This window comes from Telmatherina bonti (assembly GCF_933228915.1).
Source record: "Telmatherina bonti genome assembly, chromosome: 22".
Classification (NCBI taxonomy): Eukaryota; Metazoa; Chordata; class Actinopteri; order Atheriniformes; family Telmatherinidae; genus Telmatherina; species Telmatherina bonti.
This window is the reverse complement of record NC_136631.1, coordinates 15,887,883-15,904,925: the sequence shown is the minus strand read 5'-3', so window position 1 is coordinate 15,904,925 and position 17,043 is coordinate 15,887,883. Positions and strand designations below refer to the sequence as shown.

The following is a 17,043-nucleotide window of genomic DNA, read 5'->3' as shown; positions in this document are numbered from 1 at the left end:
ATAAAGTTTTATGCGGTCTATACCATAGACATCATATATATGATGTCTATGATCTATACAGTCTATCTACCTCATGCTGGCTCTGAGTCCTATCGTAGACACATAACAGTGCCAATTTTTTGGCTGTGACGACACTGGCTGTGACGTTTGACTTTCCAAGTCGATTTGAACGACTCATTTTACGTCACTGATTTAACGCATGCCTTCTCTGGATTGGGTCGGTGTCATTTTATCAGAAAGCATTCATTGGATCACTGTGGATTGGATTGGTCAATGGTTGCAGGAGGCGGGACCAGAACGTTTATGTTGATTGGTGGCTGCAGCTATGGCGGTTACAAGATTGGTTTACAGAATTATTGACAGGTGGCCGCTAAAATGATGTAATCTAACACCAACCAAAAGATGGCAGTATTATCTTTAGCGGGTTGCAGTTAACGAGTAAGGTCGTCTCTTTTTGTTCCACGTTGACTGTAAACAGCAGACTTATTTTCGCTACTTTGAGAATGCTAATGTTTTCAGCCCAGTTAACAAACCGTGAAACGACTTTAAAGTATTTTGCTACCAGAATATTTTCGATGGCTTTCGCATAACCAGTTAGCATCATGCTACATACGTTTGTTAGTTTACAACGCTCAACCCTTCAGACGTCGATTCAGTTTTAACATGGAATTAAGTCAAGACAAGTTAACACACACAAGCAGAGTTGGGGGAAAAAACAGAGAAATAGCACCATGATCAAGTGTTTGGCCGCAGAGGTTCAAGGGAGGCTTCGCACCGGTGTTGCCATCCCCTCTTTACAACAGTGTGTAGAGGAGCTCATCCTAAACAGCATCGATGCCGGGGCTACCTGTGTAGGAGTCAGGATGGACACGGGGGCATTTAAAGTTCAAGTGATCGACAACGGTGCTGGGATGAGCGGAGAAGATCTGCAGTGTGTGGGAAATCGATACCACACAAGTAAATGCAGCTGTTTTGAAGACTTGGACAACCTCAGGTGGTATGGTTTCAGAGGTGAAGCCTTGGCAAGCATAGTTTCTTTAGCTACTCTTGTTGAAATCTCTTCACGGACCAGATCGTCTGTTAAAACACATGTTAAACTATTCAAGGATGGAAAGGGCTCGGATGTCTTCGAAGCAGAGACTGCTAGACCCTCTGCTGGGACAACTGTTATCATTTGTAACTTCTTCCACAACATGCCAGTTCGGAGGAAGAGGCTGGACCCAGTATTGGAGGGTGAGAGGATCAGACACAGGCTGGAAGCTATTTCCCTGATGCACCCCTCTGTGTCCTTCACTCTGAAGAATGATTGCATTGGGTCCATGATGGTGCAGCTTCCCAAAGCTAGAAACACTTATCACAGGTTTATTCAGATACATAACCTTGCACGAGCAGAGAAACTGGGGGAAATCAGCTACACACACAAGCAGTTTGAAATCATTGGTTACCTCGGTAAAGAGGGTCATTACAATAATAGCTTACAATTTCTATATGTAAATGAAAGGTTGCTGCTAAAAACAAGGATCCACAAGCTGCTAAATGTCCTCCTGCGCAGATTGAGTTGTTCAAACCAGAAAAATGAAAGTCCAGATGGACAGTCTATCGCCAGGAGTCCAAAGCACAAACGAAACCATGAGCTCTATGGTGTATACATCATCAATATAAAATGCGCTTACTCAGAGTATGACATTTGTCTTGAGCCTGCTAAAACTCTTATAGAGTTCAAAGATTGGGATGGGATTTTGTTATGTTTAGAAGAAGCAGTGAACACTTTCCTTAAGAGGGAGAACTTGGTGTCTGTGTTTTCTCAAGATGACTTGGACTCTGTGTCTCCAAAACTATTTAGTGCTGAGAAAACAGCTGGAAAAGAGGACAGTGGCAAAGCTGGTCAAACAACTACTTCTATGCTGGACTGCAATTTTGGAATGAAACTTGCATCTGAATCTGTTCATCGCAAAAGCACAGATGATGGTGTTTTTCAGAAGTCTGATCTGATGGTATGCAAATCAGATCAGCCTGAACATCTTGTGCCGAAGGAGATATTAAACGAGATGGAAAATATACCACAGTGTTCTGGGGAGCATGCATCTTCCAATATAAGTAGTAAAGAAGAGTCAACAATCACTGAAAGTGGTGAAGGTTCAGAAGTTGTACATATGCCAAATGGACAAGAGCTCACACAATTAAAAGAGCAAGAGACACAGTTGAGCAGTAATACCTCCACTGATCCCCAACATAGCCTCATCCAACCTGATTTAGACAACACTGAACAAGGAATGGCATGTACAGGCAGCTATGAACAGACTTTAGCAGGCGACAAAAAGATCAGTTTGTCTGATCCATACATTCACGACTGTCTGCAGGTACAAGAGCCGTTCCAATGCAGCCGGCCAGTTTTTCAGGAGCGTGATACAGCAAAATGCGAGGGAAAAAGATCTGTTGCAACAAAACACAAAATATCACTGGAAGCGAGCCAGGACAGGTCATCTCAGGTACTGTGCAGAGGCTTTGATGCCGTCATCCCCTCAAAGATCCCCCGTGCCACTTCTTGTCAGAAATTGTGGACAGTTATGGAGCTTGGATCTCTGGACAAATTTAGAAGAACGTATGTTAAGTCCAATGAAGTGAGATTAGTATGTCCTCATTTACAGAACAACTCAAGACCTCCTCAGACAAATAGCTTTGCTTTAATCCCAAAGAGCACATCTGCTTCCCAGGACAACCATCAGAAGAGTCAGGTCCAAGACATGCACGAGGAAAAGGAAAAACAGAACATCTTACAAATCCCAGCAGTCTCCTCTGCAGACAAAGCTGAGAATGGAAGTAAAATGTCTTTGGCAGCTAAACTTTGTCATTTAAAGCAGAACAGGCCAGAAAATTCAAAAGTCTCACTACAGATGTCCAGGAATACCTCAGAAGACGAATTAAGCCTCAGCAGTGGTAAACAGGGCACCGAAAATGGCAATGACAGTGAGAATCCCCAAGACTCTGACGTGCATGGTGAATCAGTCTTGGGTTGCAGCACTAAACCTCAACTGGCTGGGAATGAAGAGGGTTCAGCATCAGGTGACTGGCTCCATCACTATGACACATCTGTTGGAAAGGCTGTTTATGTCAACAGAATAACTGGACTCAGCAGATATGAGGACCCAAGCAAAGAGGAAACACAAGTACAGTGCACATCTGATGTTACAAATATGGCAGTTAATGTCATCTCGGAGATGGGTAAGTGAACACACTTAAGAGCATATCACATAAAGACTGGAAATAAGATTTAAGGATACAACAGTAGGAGCTTTTATATCAACAGTTTAACTGAGGAAGTGGATCAGTTTTATATGAACTACATATTTCCCCTGGTGTTTATTTTAATGTCCCCATTTCTTGAACTGTAGGGATGGAATACAGATGTTACCCATTTCGGGTGGATCTAGTGTTACCTTTTCTGCCTAAATCCAGGACAGAAAGAGTGATTAGCTCAGGGACTGATTATAGAGGTACCACAAAAGCACATCAGATTGTTGGGGCCTATCACTCGCAGTGTCAAAATTGTATAGTGTTTATATGTCATATAGTCATATCATCCTGTCTTTTCTTACAGATTATGCTGGTGAGAGCTCCGACTCTCTTTCTTCATTATACTCTAAATGGAACAATCCAGTATTTGTACGCCCACCTATGGTAAATAGAACTTCATTTAATATTAAGAGACATATGCAATTATGTTTTCGGATTTTAATGGTACTGTTATAAACTTATTTAGATTATACTGAAGTTGTTTCATCTTTCACGCTGAGTTATGATTCTCCTCTGGTGTCAGGTCGGCGTAGATATCTCCAGTGGACAAGCTGACGGACTGGCTGTAAAGATCCACAACATCCTGTTTCCATATCGCTTTTCTAAGGCCATGATTTACTCAATGAAGGCAAATGAATGTTTTGGTTAGAGTCACATTTTTGGCTTTGACAAGTTTGAAAGAAGATAAATGTTGAACTGTTGTGCATTTTTCTTATAGGTTATTCATCAAGTAGATAAAAAGTTTCTTGCGTGCCTTATCAATACAAGAGATGAAGAGCCAACAGTACACAGTGAGACTGAAGGTATGGGCAGACACACTAAAGCTCTGTTTTCAGATACTTTCCGGACACTTGGGCTTTGAATTTTGTGATTTTTTTTTTTTTTTTTTAATCTTACGAAATCTCAGGAAATCTGCTGGTGCTTGTGGATCAACATGCTGCACATGAGAGAGTCCGACTTGAAAATTTAGTTGCAGGTAAAAAAGGGAAATGTGATGCATAACATTGACATTGTGAAATGTAAAAATGACTAATGCTGTGTTTTTGTTTTTTTTACCCAGATCTGATATTGAATCATTATCTATGTTCTTCTGTAGATTCGTATGAGGATGACCCAGATGCCCTCGGGGAGAGACGTCTGTCATCATCAACCATTTTGCCACCTCTGGAGATCAGTGTAACTGAGGAAGAGCTACGGCTGCTTAGGTGTGGTTATCCACTATGAACATTGCTGCATTGTAGCTAAATTCAGCAGTCCATACAAAGCATTATTTACAATTGGCTTTCAACTATTTGTGGTTTAAAGAACAATACTTACCCAACATAGCCAGAAACAGGCTCATTGTTAAGTTGTGGTTTTTTTGAAGTACATGCGACAATTGTACCTGCACTGTAAAGTTTATATAGTCGCAGTGATCAGACAATCATATGTTAACCTGACTTCATTTAGATCATACAAAAACTGTAAATTACTCCAAGAATGGATGGATGATAAAAATGAATCTGCACATGCTAAATATCAACACCCCAACATGGACCATTAGTAATGTTTTCATCAGCTCCCATACATGACACACATTTTATTAATGTCTAGGAATGATTGTATGTTGAAACTACATATGAATTACAACTGAATTGATCATGTAGGTGATATTTTGTTTCCTTACTTGGAGCGTTGTGTTAATGAAGCATTGGTGATCCATTTTTTTCACCTTGTTCTTGAAACAGCTGAATTTGGTTAAGGTTAAAGAGATTAGTCGGATAACTGCAGTGATGTGGACACCAGCAAACTTGTCATGGCAGTGATGTTAAAATTGATTGCCAGATTTCCTGCCAGGCCTTGATTATTGTTATTAAAAATCTAATTTCAGGGTTCTCTTGTATGATCGTCAATAGTTTTGCATCTTTCAGAAATGAGATTAAGAGTTCCAATCTTACTGCTTCTTTTTTAACAAGGTTATACGGCTGGACTCTGAGGGACTTCTTTATTTGTCATTTCTGATCTACCTTCCTGGATGACCTCACTAATAAAGATGCACCACAGCTTACATCATCAAAATCATACCAAACCATATTTTTATCTCAGAGCTAACTCGAGATTTTTTTCAGTGTTTTTGGTTACTCCTGTTCGCCAAGCAATTCAGTTTTTATCAAACTACACCACATGGATGTGAACCTTTTAAGATTAATGCATACAGATAGTCGAAGTCAGCTCCTTTTGTTTTGATCAGAGCTTCTTTTTAATTTCTTGTTGCAGCAGATATAGTTATACCGACATCGTATAAACTCCTTCCCGCAGGTCTTGTCAGACACATCTGAGGAGTTTGGGCCTTGAAGTTACGTTCTCACAGGCAGCAACTCAAATGGTGTTTATAGGGAAGGTACCGTTGTGCTTTATGGAAAAAGAGAGCAACGAGCTGAGGCGGGGGAGACCATCTGTTATCAAGGCTATTGTTGAAGTAAGACCATTTATAATAGAACGAGTTTCAACAAGTAAGGACTTTACAGTTCTGTTTTTCCTCTTTTGCCCTTCTCTTACATCAGGAGTATCTTCAAGAGCAGATTGAGGTAAGGATTGAGCGTGTCTTGGTGCTGAAAGCGTCCTCTGAAGCTGAAGTTGTATGATTCCTCTTGTTTTCCTGTTTCAGTTACTTCGTTCTGCAGGCAGAGTGAGAGGAACTTTGCCTCTCACTGTTCTGAAAGTGCTCGCCTCCCTAGCATGCCACGGTAGAGATCAATGACTTTTCTTCTGCTTTACGTTTAATCTCTTTGTAATGACAAGACTGAAATTTTGCTGTCTTTGTGTCTGTCTGTGCTGAACAGGTGCCATCAAATTCAATGACTCTCTAAGTAGAGATGAATGTTGCAGCTTAGTTGCGTCCTTGTCCTCGTGTCAGCTACCCTTCCAGTGTGCCCATGGTCGTCCCTCCATTGTTCCTCTAGTAGACATCCTTCATTTGGACAATGAGCAGAAGGTACCAGAAAGTGTCAGCACAACCATACATGACATTAGTTATATGTTTTAAGGTTATGTACAGCTTTGCAATGTGGTCGTAACTAAGCATTCTCATTCCTGCAGGATTTCCAGAAGCCTAACCTACAAAAGCTTAGAAGAATGCAAAAAGCATGGGAGCTGTTTGGGAATAGATAAGTGGGTGTGCATTTCATTTTGCTGAGTTTGTTACCGGTGGATCAGTTTGACTAGATTTTCTCAAATTCCTAAAACTCAAGCTAAATAATTCATTTTCAGATATAACAGTAAATAAGAGTTTTGTACCTGGAAATAGAAAATATCTAATTTGACGTGACAAAACGAGCTGAGGAGCTGCAGAATTTGGAAAAAGCGTATGTGACTTAAGACACTTCTTTTATTTCTGAAGAGAGAACTGCCGCAGTTTGCTAAACATAATAGAAGTAAAATATTTGTCTTTTTATCTTTATTAAAGGATCTTTTAAGAAGGCGTTACGTATGTGACTTTTCTTCTTTCTCCTTATTGTCTTAGATGTCTTTATAAAGATTCAATTCAGTTTCATGTATAGCAGAACTAATGGCTGAGTTCTAAACTTGTTCCAGAACTACATATTTTTGGGTTGTTAGAGAGGATGTTTAACAGGACAACATGACCTAAAAAAAATATGTAGCTGTGAAATTTATCTGTGAGATCAGTTTTGTTGTTGGAAGAAAAATGTGTCAGACTCAACCAAAGTGTTTTTATGCAGCACTCGCTGGAAGTTCATGTTGACCATTAGGTGCGACGCAGCCAGAAATACTCGAGAAAAAATTACATCTGAAGGTAAAACTGTTGGGTCATATTTAAACCTGCTGCTGGACAAAATAGAAATAATGCAAACTAAAAAAAAACAGCAATCATCAGATCAACCTTTTGCTGTTTGACTTCGTTTTGTTTGTTTGTTTCTTCAGGTAGTTAATCTGTGGAGGCATGTTGAAGATGTTCTGTCTGGTTTTCTACTTGATTCAATTGACAAAGCATTACAAGAAAAGTTCAAATGCGTTAGTTTCTCTGTAACTTCTTTAGTGTTTCAAAGCTTCACGTTTAATACCTTCACCTCTGTTTTGTTGTTCTGTGCCTCTGTTCTGTGCATTGCGTTGAGTTCGGCTTGTTCGTCTGGGAGCTAGTACTTAATCGCTTGCATAACTTGCTAATTATATTATTTAACAGAAAAAATATTGTAAATCAGTAAGATCAAGGTAGATTATATTTCATAAAGAAAAGTAATTACCGATAGAGCAGGGGTGCCCAGCTCTGGTCTGCAAGGACCACAATTCTGCAGGTTTTCCATGTATCCTGCTCCAACACACCTGACTCAGATGAGTCAGTCATTGTGCAGCACTTTATAGGCTGCTGGATCCACTTAATGTGGGCTAAATGTGTTTGAACAGGAATACATAGAAAACCTGCATGACATGGGCCCTCGACGACCGGCTTTGGAGACCCCTTCTCTATAGCATATGTTTCTGAAGTAAAAGGCAAACTGGAAACAGGAACTCGCTTTCTGAAGAAATATCAATGGTACCCAAAGTTTGATGTCAGGAAAGAATTCCCTGAGGGTTCTGGATATGTCTCAGATGTCTGAACAATAAATTTACGGGTCCTTAGTCTTGCCACGACGTTTGCCTTTCTGTATTTAAAATTTGGTCTTGAAGTTCAACTTTTTTCTTTTTTTTTTTAAAAATTAAATCTTGCATGTGAAGCGTAAATAAAATGAACTGTTTGTTTTGGTTAAATAGCTTCTTGTAGATGCAGTGGGACATTTGGTCATGCTGTTAAAACCTCTTCCAGCTTTCTGTTGTCTTTGTGTTCACCTCTGACTGCACATTCCTGCAGATATATTTTAATAGAAACGTCCTTGAAATGACAACTTCCAGCAGCACACATATCAGAAGGGAAATGTGGTGTGTGGACATCTCACTGCTGTGATGGGAGTAAATGATGATGTTGCTCCTCAGCTCCTTACAGTTGACCCCCTCCTCTTCCTTCTCCCCCACTATTCCCACGTGACTTTTCCGCCCCCACATGTCCAATGGTCCTCCTAGGTTGGATCGGGGACTGGGACAAAGTGGGAGGGGGGGTTTTGCTGTGATTGGTGGTTACGTGGAGGGTAGTTTTAGGTAATTGGAAGGAAGGCTGAGGGAAGGGTGGGGTCTTTCCCCTCAGCTGATCCAATATAAAATCTTTCTAACCATCTCTCATGTAAACAATTCAGCAGAACTGGATTTTGTCTGCCAACAGTCCTCGGTTCTCATTTTTTGTCAAGGATACGTGCGATGTCTTTGCGTCAAGTTGTGAAAACACATAAGGACGTGTGTTTTGTATAAAGAAAACATCAAATAGGAGGCGATGACTCAAAAATCAGCCTTATCTTTTTTTTTTAATACTCGTGTAAAAATGGTCTAATTGACCTTGATACTAAATATAAAAATCCCCCGGATCATTTATTCTTGATCTCACAGACGAAATGTCATTAAATGAACGCATACGAACAGTTTGCAGTCATCGCCAGGCAAATAGTCGCAAACAGGAATGTTATGAATAGGTTCAGGTTTTTCTTCCCACATCGCTTTAAAAAAAAAAGAAAAAAAAAGAAGCTGATATTTATGAATGGGATTGAAAGCTGACGTTTTGCGCGCGAGCGTTTACCGAAATCGTGGCCACATATATTATCTAAATTATCTAAATATCTCTCATGTAAAACACTTTTCTTTATTCTTAGAAAAATGTCAAAATACTGATCTTATTGTTTGAAAATGTAGGCATATGTAGCTGCCAGTCTGACGCCCCCTCTCCTCCGCGGATGGTACAGTCTTGGTTCATTCATAAAATTCAAGCGGAGCATAAAAGGAGGGGCTTGCATTCTAGTCGTCCAGTTACCAGGTATATACCTGGAGAAAAGACCCCATTCGCTCTGCCCATCGGAAGGCCACAGTCATATTTGTCATTGATCAGGATTAGTCTTTTTCTTTTTTTTCTGCGTGATGTATCACAACAACCAGACACCTGATATGGATTCAGTCTCTCCCACCTTGCGGACAGAGTCTCCTGTCGGCACACCCTGCCAGAAGACGCCAGAGGAGGCGAGCTCTCCAGCTTCCTCCCCAGAAAGCAATGCAAAGGTATGAATGGCTTTGTTGATCGTGGATTCGGCGTGCAGACCCGGGGGGGGGGGCTCCCTGTTTACAAGGGGGGGGGGGATTTTGATTAACTGAATGCGCCTAATTTTAACCATGCGTTCTTCATGGATTTTACATTCAACTGGATTCACATTTAAAATGGGTGAAAATGGGACAGAACAGCGCTGTAGGTTGGCTTGTTATGATTCCCACGTCCTGGGACCAATTGTGAGCATGTCGATGCAGTGGTTCATTGAGAAAAATAAATCCATTCAGGAGACTCCTCAGCATCTCCTTGTTTCTGACGTCAGTGTTGACGTCAGAAACAAGGATAAAGTCAAATATTGATCTGAAGAAAGCTATTTCTGGAATGATAGATTTCAAGAAAATATAACATGCAGGCTATTCTCTTGTTTTCAACTACAATGACTAAATGATTTGTTGCTTTTCATGATTTTCATCACAGTAAGGTCTATCAGAAAACCTCTAACAGAATCCAATAGAATTTTCTCTAATATCATTCTCATTATCTACTATTTCCATTTTTTTAGGATGTCTCCCAAGACGGGAACGCTCAAGACATACCATTTGTTCCAACAATTACAGCAATATCCTCTACCCCAGATTTTCAGTGGATGGTCCAGCCTACGATTATTACATCTGTCTCCCCGTCTCTGGGTAGCAAACAAGCCAATGAACCACAAAGCTCTCAACAGGCAACACCCAAAGCAGGCGGGAATAAAGAAAAAAATGCTGTCAGAAAGGGGAAAGCAGAGCAGGTAGGTTAGCAAAGATTAAGTCTGTCTGTGATTGGATCAAATGTTTTATATTTACATATGTCAGTCAGAATTTCTTGGGTGCAACAGTGCTATTATGCAGGTTCCTTTAATACCGTGCACGAGCTGTGTGCCTTCCTTAGGCAGTCAATTTATATTCAGGTCACAGCAAGTCTGCAACAATGGTCTATTTTTAGACGCATTGCAGCGAAACATGCTTTGGTCGTTCTACAGAATGGATGTAATGACTTAGGAGATGAACTAGCTGAATTCTTCAAGTTAATAACTGGATTTGTTCTTTTACATCCCAGCTGTCTCCTGAGGAGGAGGAGAAAAAGAGGATAAGAAGGGAGAGGAATAAAATGGCCGCAGCCAAGTGTCGCAACAGACGGAGGGAACTCACAGACACACTGCAAGCTGTAAGTAAACAGTGATGCATTTACTCAGCTGTTATTTTCACCTACTGCTGCGTATTTTCCATGTGGATGATTTTGGATGTCGATGTGTCCGAAGGAGACAGACAAGCTGGAGGAGGAGAAAGCAGCCCTGGAGACAGAAATAGCCAACCTCCTCAAAGAGAAAGAACGGCTTGAATTTATCCTTGCCACACATAAGCCAGTTTGCCAGATGTCAGAAGAGCTCGAGTCTACTTTCCAGGAGTCCTCAGAGTCCCCAGAGCTACCGCCCAGTCTAGATGAGGACAGAATTCCAGAGGATGGCATCCAGGAAGCTCCTTCGCTCCAGGACATGGACATCCCCAGTGATCCGTCCACAGCCATCTCTGGGAACTCCAACATCTTACTGTGTGCCAGTGCTGAAATCAACATCTGCGATCTTGAGCCCTCTTTGGACATTAAGGAAGGTCTTCTGGACAATATGTTGCCCAGTTTGGAGGAGAAAACTCCCATGGAGACGGCTCGATCTGTACCAGACATCGATCTGAGCAGCTCTCTTGGGGTGTCGGACTGGGAGACATTGTACAAGTCTGTTTCCAGTGACCTGGAGCCACTCAGCACTCCTGTTGTGACCTCCACCCCTACTTGCAGCAGCTACCTGTCTGTGTTCACATTTGCGTGCCCTGAGCTGGACTCTCTCTCAGAGGGACTAGACACCCTTAAAGGTGGAGGAAACAAGGCAGAATCTGCTGATATCCTTAACTCTCCAACTCTTCTAGCCGTATAATGCGTAGAGGGGATGTGATCAGTCTGATCTCTCTGTCTCTGGTTTTTTTTTTTTTTTTCTGTTTGCAGGTTCCTGACTTTGAAATGAAATAAACGTATGCCTCAATATGCTGTAACACTTCAAGGTATACATTCATGTCTTGTGTGTGACTAAACAAGCATATAAGCTTTGTCCAGATACATAACCAAAAGAGCGATGTAGCTAAAGGCATGGCTTTTAATCAACAGGAGGGACTGACGTTTCGATTTTAAACAGAAGCATGCACAGAAAATCCAAATCATTTCCAGCGCTCATGAATATATATATGATCTGTTACTAGATCTAAAGTGTAATGTGGAATTTGATGTATCAGTATGGTTTTGTGTTTTTGGTGTCAGTAGTGTATTGATTGCTGTAAATGTATTTACAAATTCATCTATGTTAAGTACTCGCATACCTCAATGTCATCTACCGTGGTTTGACCTCATTGTTAAAATGTTGAAAGTTTTCCATGAAAACATCAGTGCTAAATAGTATATATCTTATCAAGATGTAACTTATGATTTATTTTTTTACCTTTCAGATTCTGACTTATTTGTTAAAAATTTAAAAAGAAGTAAAAAAAAAACAAAAACAAAAGAGCATTGATTGCTTATCTATGCTGCTGAAGAATGACAATAAATCTACGTTCACAGTATTTTCAAGAAATGATTTTTTTTTTTTTTTTTTATTCACAGATGGATATTTAAGATCTTTTATATGAATGTTTATTGGATTAGTTATGAGGTTATGATGCTTCAAAGGAGACTATGAGTTTTGCGTTCAAGCAGAGGTGATGCGGCTTTTACCATTTTGTTTTAATGGCTTAAACTTTTGGGAGAGATTCAAAATAGATGAGAACATCTGAGGCACATTAGTACCGCTGCAGCAGTATGCAGCCTCGGTTTCTCTATGGGAGGAGCAGTGCGACTTCCCCACTTCTACCCCCACTATGTACTTTTTTACATCCCTGCTTACGTTTGGCTGGCATAGCCTAATTTCCGCATTCCCAAATCCTCCCAGATTGGGATCACGTTTTTTTTTTTTTTTTTTTTTTTTGTTTTTTTTTAAGTCGGGCTGATGCAACGATTTCCACTTTTTAAAATCTACTCTCGACCCTCGGCTGACCAGAAGAAAGGACATTTGTTGCACCTGGGATCGAAGTCAGGTCGGTAAACAAAACTTGGTGAGCCGCAGAGCTCAGTAATCCACATAGTAAGCAGCTTGTTGGCGCGACGCGCATCGGACGCAACCAGCACCCAGCAGGGCTGATGTTTCCGCTAAAACAGCGGCTTTGTCGCTTTCTCTGGATCTAAGCATTGAAAGGAAATCTGACTTTATGCTGAACACGCTGCATCTAGGATCATCGTCTTCTGCTCGCATGCTTGTCTTACATGGATCATAGCGTGTACAATTCAGAACAAAATGTTCTCATTTTAGTCCGGTGTGACATTCATATTAGTGCTGCGCAGCGATTCTTGAAAGATGGTTGATTTGAAACAGTTTAGGGGCAAGAAATCGGCTTTGATAAACGCAGATCTCTGATGGAAAGAGAAAGTTACGTAAGATAATTGCCGCATCGAAAAAAAGAGAAAAACTTCCGCTTTCAAGTTGACCAATTCAGCATGCAATGTGAGCTGCCAGGAGATGACTCCACATTTATGCGTAACTCATAAGTTTCACTTATAAAAATGGCCAATGGCGACGTCTCAGAGCTCAAAATAAGTTAAGCTTTCTTTAACTTACAAGATACTTCCGACTGCTGTTTTACTAATATTGTTATAAATCATAAAACCAATGTAAAAATAGTTCAGAGCTACTTTGCTGGACCAAGTTGTCAGGTGGCTTTGAACTGAATTTAATATGATGTTTTAATGGTCTCTTTAAACTTAACACACACAAATTACAGCAAATTAATTTGTCTAATTTGCCAATGTCTTTTGAGCTGTTTATGAGAATAAAGGCTTTTTTGTTTGTTTGTTTGTTTTAGCAGAGTTCCACTTTGTCTTCTTTAAGTCTAACATAGGGAACTGTCAAACTGAAAGTTATTTATATATAAAATTTACATAACTTGCAAGTTCATGTTCTTCCTAAAACTAGCCAAATAACGCACAAGTTCCTTAAATTGATCATGTATTTTCAGGGATGATCACAAGCCAAGTGAATGTTTTCTGTTGTAATATCAGTTTTTCTTTTACTGCAGGATAAAGGTCTCGGGGTAGTTGACCTTAGAGTAGTTTTTGGCTGTGTCATGTGGCTTGGAATTCTGCTGAACTATTGTAGTAATTTCCTGTGCATTTGGCTGCTTTACACACATCTCAGAGATTGTTGTGTTTGCCCTGGACATTTAAGCGTGCATTTATTTGGTTGTGTCCACATTTTCCAGCACAAAACAGGAAAAACTGTTTACAGTACGCACTCATATTCCAAAAACAGTGTCATATTTCCTTTTTGTTCAGCTGAACAAGACATGTTCAGTTTGGTTTCACCTTTACCAGACCATGACGTCTGCAGTCACATTCCAGTACGGTTACATGAGGTCTGCTTCAAAGGAAATCAGAGTGAACTGGGGTTTTTTTTTTTTAGACAATAACTGTCTTCAGTTTCCTTGGAATAATTATTTTTTTTATTCATTAGTCAGCTTTGTGTTATGTCATTCATTATTCTTTTCATCTCTTGTGACTGAATGGGGTAAATTCTTGATAATCCTGTGTGAATTTCCAGAAAAAGAAAAATGATAGTAAGTGAAAGACCAGCAGCCTCAGCATCCTGCTGTAACAGAGCAGCAATTCATCGCCGGGCGGGAAGTCAGACTCTTAGAATGAAACCGTAAACCTTAAGCAAATGCCTTCTTGAGGCATTTTAGCTAACTACATTTAATATAACACACATCTCTTTGTTCTTGATATGTTAATGTTAAATAGCTTTAATCTACATTTAAAAATGTCCTGAAGAGTAGAGTATTACGTTTTCCAATGATCTGCACTGGTTGCCATCTCGGTCTCCTATTTTCTTCCTCTGTCTCCCATAGCTGTGGTGAAGACCAAGTCTGACACGATGCCAGGACAAATCCCAGATCCCTCTGTGACAGCAGGCTCCCTGCCCAGTCTGGGCCCACTAGCTGGGATCTCAGCCACCACACTGACTGACAAACTCAAATTTGGCGACCTCCAGGAGTTTGGGACAATGCTGTCACCCCTGCACTTCCTGGACAGTCTGGGGAAGAGATCTCTGGTCATCAAAACAGAGGTATGGGACATATTGAACAAATGGCAACTTCAACACATTTTCAACCAATCGGATGCATTGATACATTTTGGGTTTTATTCAGATTAAATGCTTTTTCTTCTTGGCCAGCTGCATTTCCAATGCATGGTGTACAAGTCTCCACTACCTTGCAAAGGTGTGGATAATACTGTGTCTCCTGCGAAGTTTCTTCTCAAAACATGCATTAATGAGATTTTAAGCTTTTTGTCTTGTTTACCTGGTGTGTTTTTTTCTGATTGCAACTTTGATTTAGGTGCACTTTTTGTGCAATAACACATTGCAAAAGAACCAACTGGACTCTCGTGAGATGATGAGATTTATTTTACACACTTTTTAAAAAAATATATTATATGTATTCTCAACTGTTCCCTTTAAAGCTTATTGTATGTTTTTCTTCTGCACTTGTTTAAATGTGTCTTTTTAACTTTTTAACTTTGAATTTGTACATTACTATGTACAAACACGTCCAAAAAGCAAATAAACTATCTAAATCTGGACATAATCTTAATCCCAATTGGACACAGTGACTATGAGCTTTATGAACTATAAGCTTTAGGTTTTTGAGATGCAGATGTCAAATAGCAGACAATTAGTCTTTTATTTAGTGCAAATATCAAATTAATGCTAATACAAATACTTAAGATGTGGGACTAGTTTTCTGTCATTTATTAAGGAGTAGTAACTGCAGTGTGGAGCATATAAAGTTCACCATCTTATCTGATTGTTTTTATTTTTGTTGTTGTTTTCTATGCTGTTCTATAGAAAGATGAAGAGGAAGAGAGGAGGAAACGGAGGCGAGAGAAAAACAAAGTGGCTGCAGCTCGATGTCGGAACAAAAAGAAAGAGAGAACAGATTATCTACAAAAGGTGAAACAAACCTATACAGCCTTTATTACATTATTTCACATTTCTATATATTTACACTTGTAACAGTAAAATAATCCTCCCTTTATTTCTTTTAGGAATCAGAAAGACTAGAGATGTTAAACTCTGACCTTAAAACCCAGATTGAGGAGCTGAAGCTTGAGAGACAACAGCTGATCCTCTTGCTTAACCGTCACCGGCCCACATGTATTGTCAGGACAGACAGTGTCAAAACCCCGGAGAGCGAGGTGAACCCTCTGCTGCAGCAGCTGGAGGCCAAGTGAAAGAGCAGCAACTTCCTACGACTTGCTCTTGAGAAGAAGTAGCAACAACTAGCAGCACTTACAGTATGTTCGTAACTTGGACATGGAGGAGATTAACCAGTCAGTCCCTCCTGACCTGAAACACAGAACGCTACACTACAAAAAGTGGATCTAGTGACACTGTTCTGGCACTTCATTTGCCTTCCCTTGCTTTTCCTTTTTTATTATTATTATTGTTGTCATGGTCATCAGGGGTCCAGCTACAATCTGTATGACGTTAAAAATGAAAGCTTATGGGAAAATGACATTCCATAATGTTAAGATAATGTATTACGTTGGATTTCTACTATTCTTTAGGTTGGTAATTAGCCAGTGAAGGATTGCTTTCATACACTTGACGACAGAAGAATTACCAATGCCAAAAGCACAACTGGTGAACTCAGTCTTTTCAGTGATTTACAATCTTATTCATGGTCCTAAAAACTAAATCACATCGGATTAATGAGTTTCCAGATTATTGTGTTTCAGAATTTCAGTAACTGTACATGGCCTTTGTAAATGAGTGAGATCATGCAATCATGCAGTTGATGGTCAAGATATGTCAATGTAACCAAATTTCCATGGATTTTGTCCCTTTTGTTTGATTTCACTGAAGAAATTATACACATTTTATCTGAAATTTAAATGGGTTGGTGTAATAATACAGTTTTGGAAACATGTAGCATACATCATATATTTGGTGGCTGATTGACTGCACCCCTTTATTGTGTGTATCATTGTATTGGCGCAGGCGTCATTTATGCTCCCACACATATATACACACACACAAATCTATCTATCTATCTATCTATCTATCTATCTATCTATCTATCTATCTATCTATCTATCTATCTATCTATCTATCTATCTATCGTGTGTGTATACGTGTGTATGGAGTGTTTACATTGTACTTTTTTCTGTTACCATATTGTCACAACCAATTATGTTTGCTTTAAAAAAAAAACAACTTTTGTATATGATGTTATATAAGCATATTAACTACCCGTTTCCTTTATATATTTCCTAAAGAAATAAACTTGTAGTTCCTTTTTTTTTTTTTTTTTTTTTTTTTTTTTTTTTAAAATAAAAAAATGTTTAATTTGACTCGTTTGGAAGCGCTCATGACCAAAGTTTGTGGTAAACACTGCCATCTTGTGGTGTTAAGCAGCACAACAGTTATAATCCCCTACGAATTATTATGTAACTACTTC

The 17,043-nt window shown here is 39.7% G+C and overlaps 3 protein-coding genes across 3 annotated transcripts; all 3 read left to right on the top strand.

The window, feature by feature from the left end:
- The first annotated feature begins 429 nt into the window (after window positions 1-429).
- On the top strand, window positions 430-6,610 carry mlh3 (mutL homolog 3 (E. coli)). The gene is made up of 12 exons (XM_079261574.1): window positions 430-3,222; window positions 3,393-3,494; window positions 3,599-3,678; window positions 3,818-3,922; window positions 4,013-4,097; window positions 4,202-4,270; window positions 4,391-4,499; window positions 5,593-5,752; window positions 5,838-5,861; window positions 5,942-6,020; window positions 6,117-6,268; window positions 6,373-6,610. The coding sequence occupies exons 1-12, from the start codon at window positions 732-734 to the stop codon at window positions 6,442-6,444; spliced, it is 3,528 nt and encodes a 1,175-aa protein (XP_079117700.1). The 5' UTR covers window positions 430-731; the 3' UTR covers window positions 6,445-6,610.
- A 2,468-nt stretch (window positions 6,611-9,078) lies between these two features.
- On the top strand, window positions 9,079-11,381 carry LOC306772159 (protein c-Fos-like; the record flags this gene model as incomplete). Its single annotated transcript, XM_079261573.1, has 4 exons — window positions 9,079-9,426; window positions 9,975-10,202; window positions 10,511-10,618; window positions 10,713-11,381. Exons 1-4 carry the CDS (start codon window positions 9,289-9,291, stop codon window positions 11,379-11,381), a joined length of 1,143 nt encoding a protein of 380 aa, XP_079117699.1. The 5' UTR covers window positions 9,079-9,288.
- A 930-nt stretch (window positions 11,382-12,311) lies between these two features.
- LOC306772337 (jun dimerization protein 2-like) lies at window positions 12,312-16,837 on the top strand (the record flags this gene model as incomplete). Its single annotated transcript, XM_079261770.1, is given in 6 exon segments — window positions 12,312-12,359; window positions 12,361-12,469; window positions 12,472-12,567; window positions 14,431-14,648; window positions 15,429-15,533; window positions 15,629-16,837. Coding segments are annotated over 6 exon segments (762 nt in total). The 3' UTR covers window positions 15,815-16,837.
- Between the last annotated feature and the right edge of the window lie 206 nt (window positions 16,838-17,043).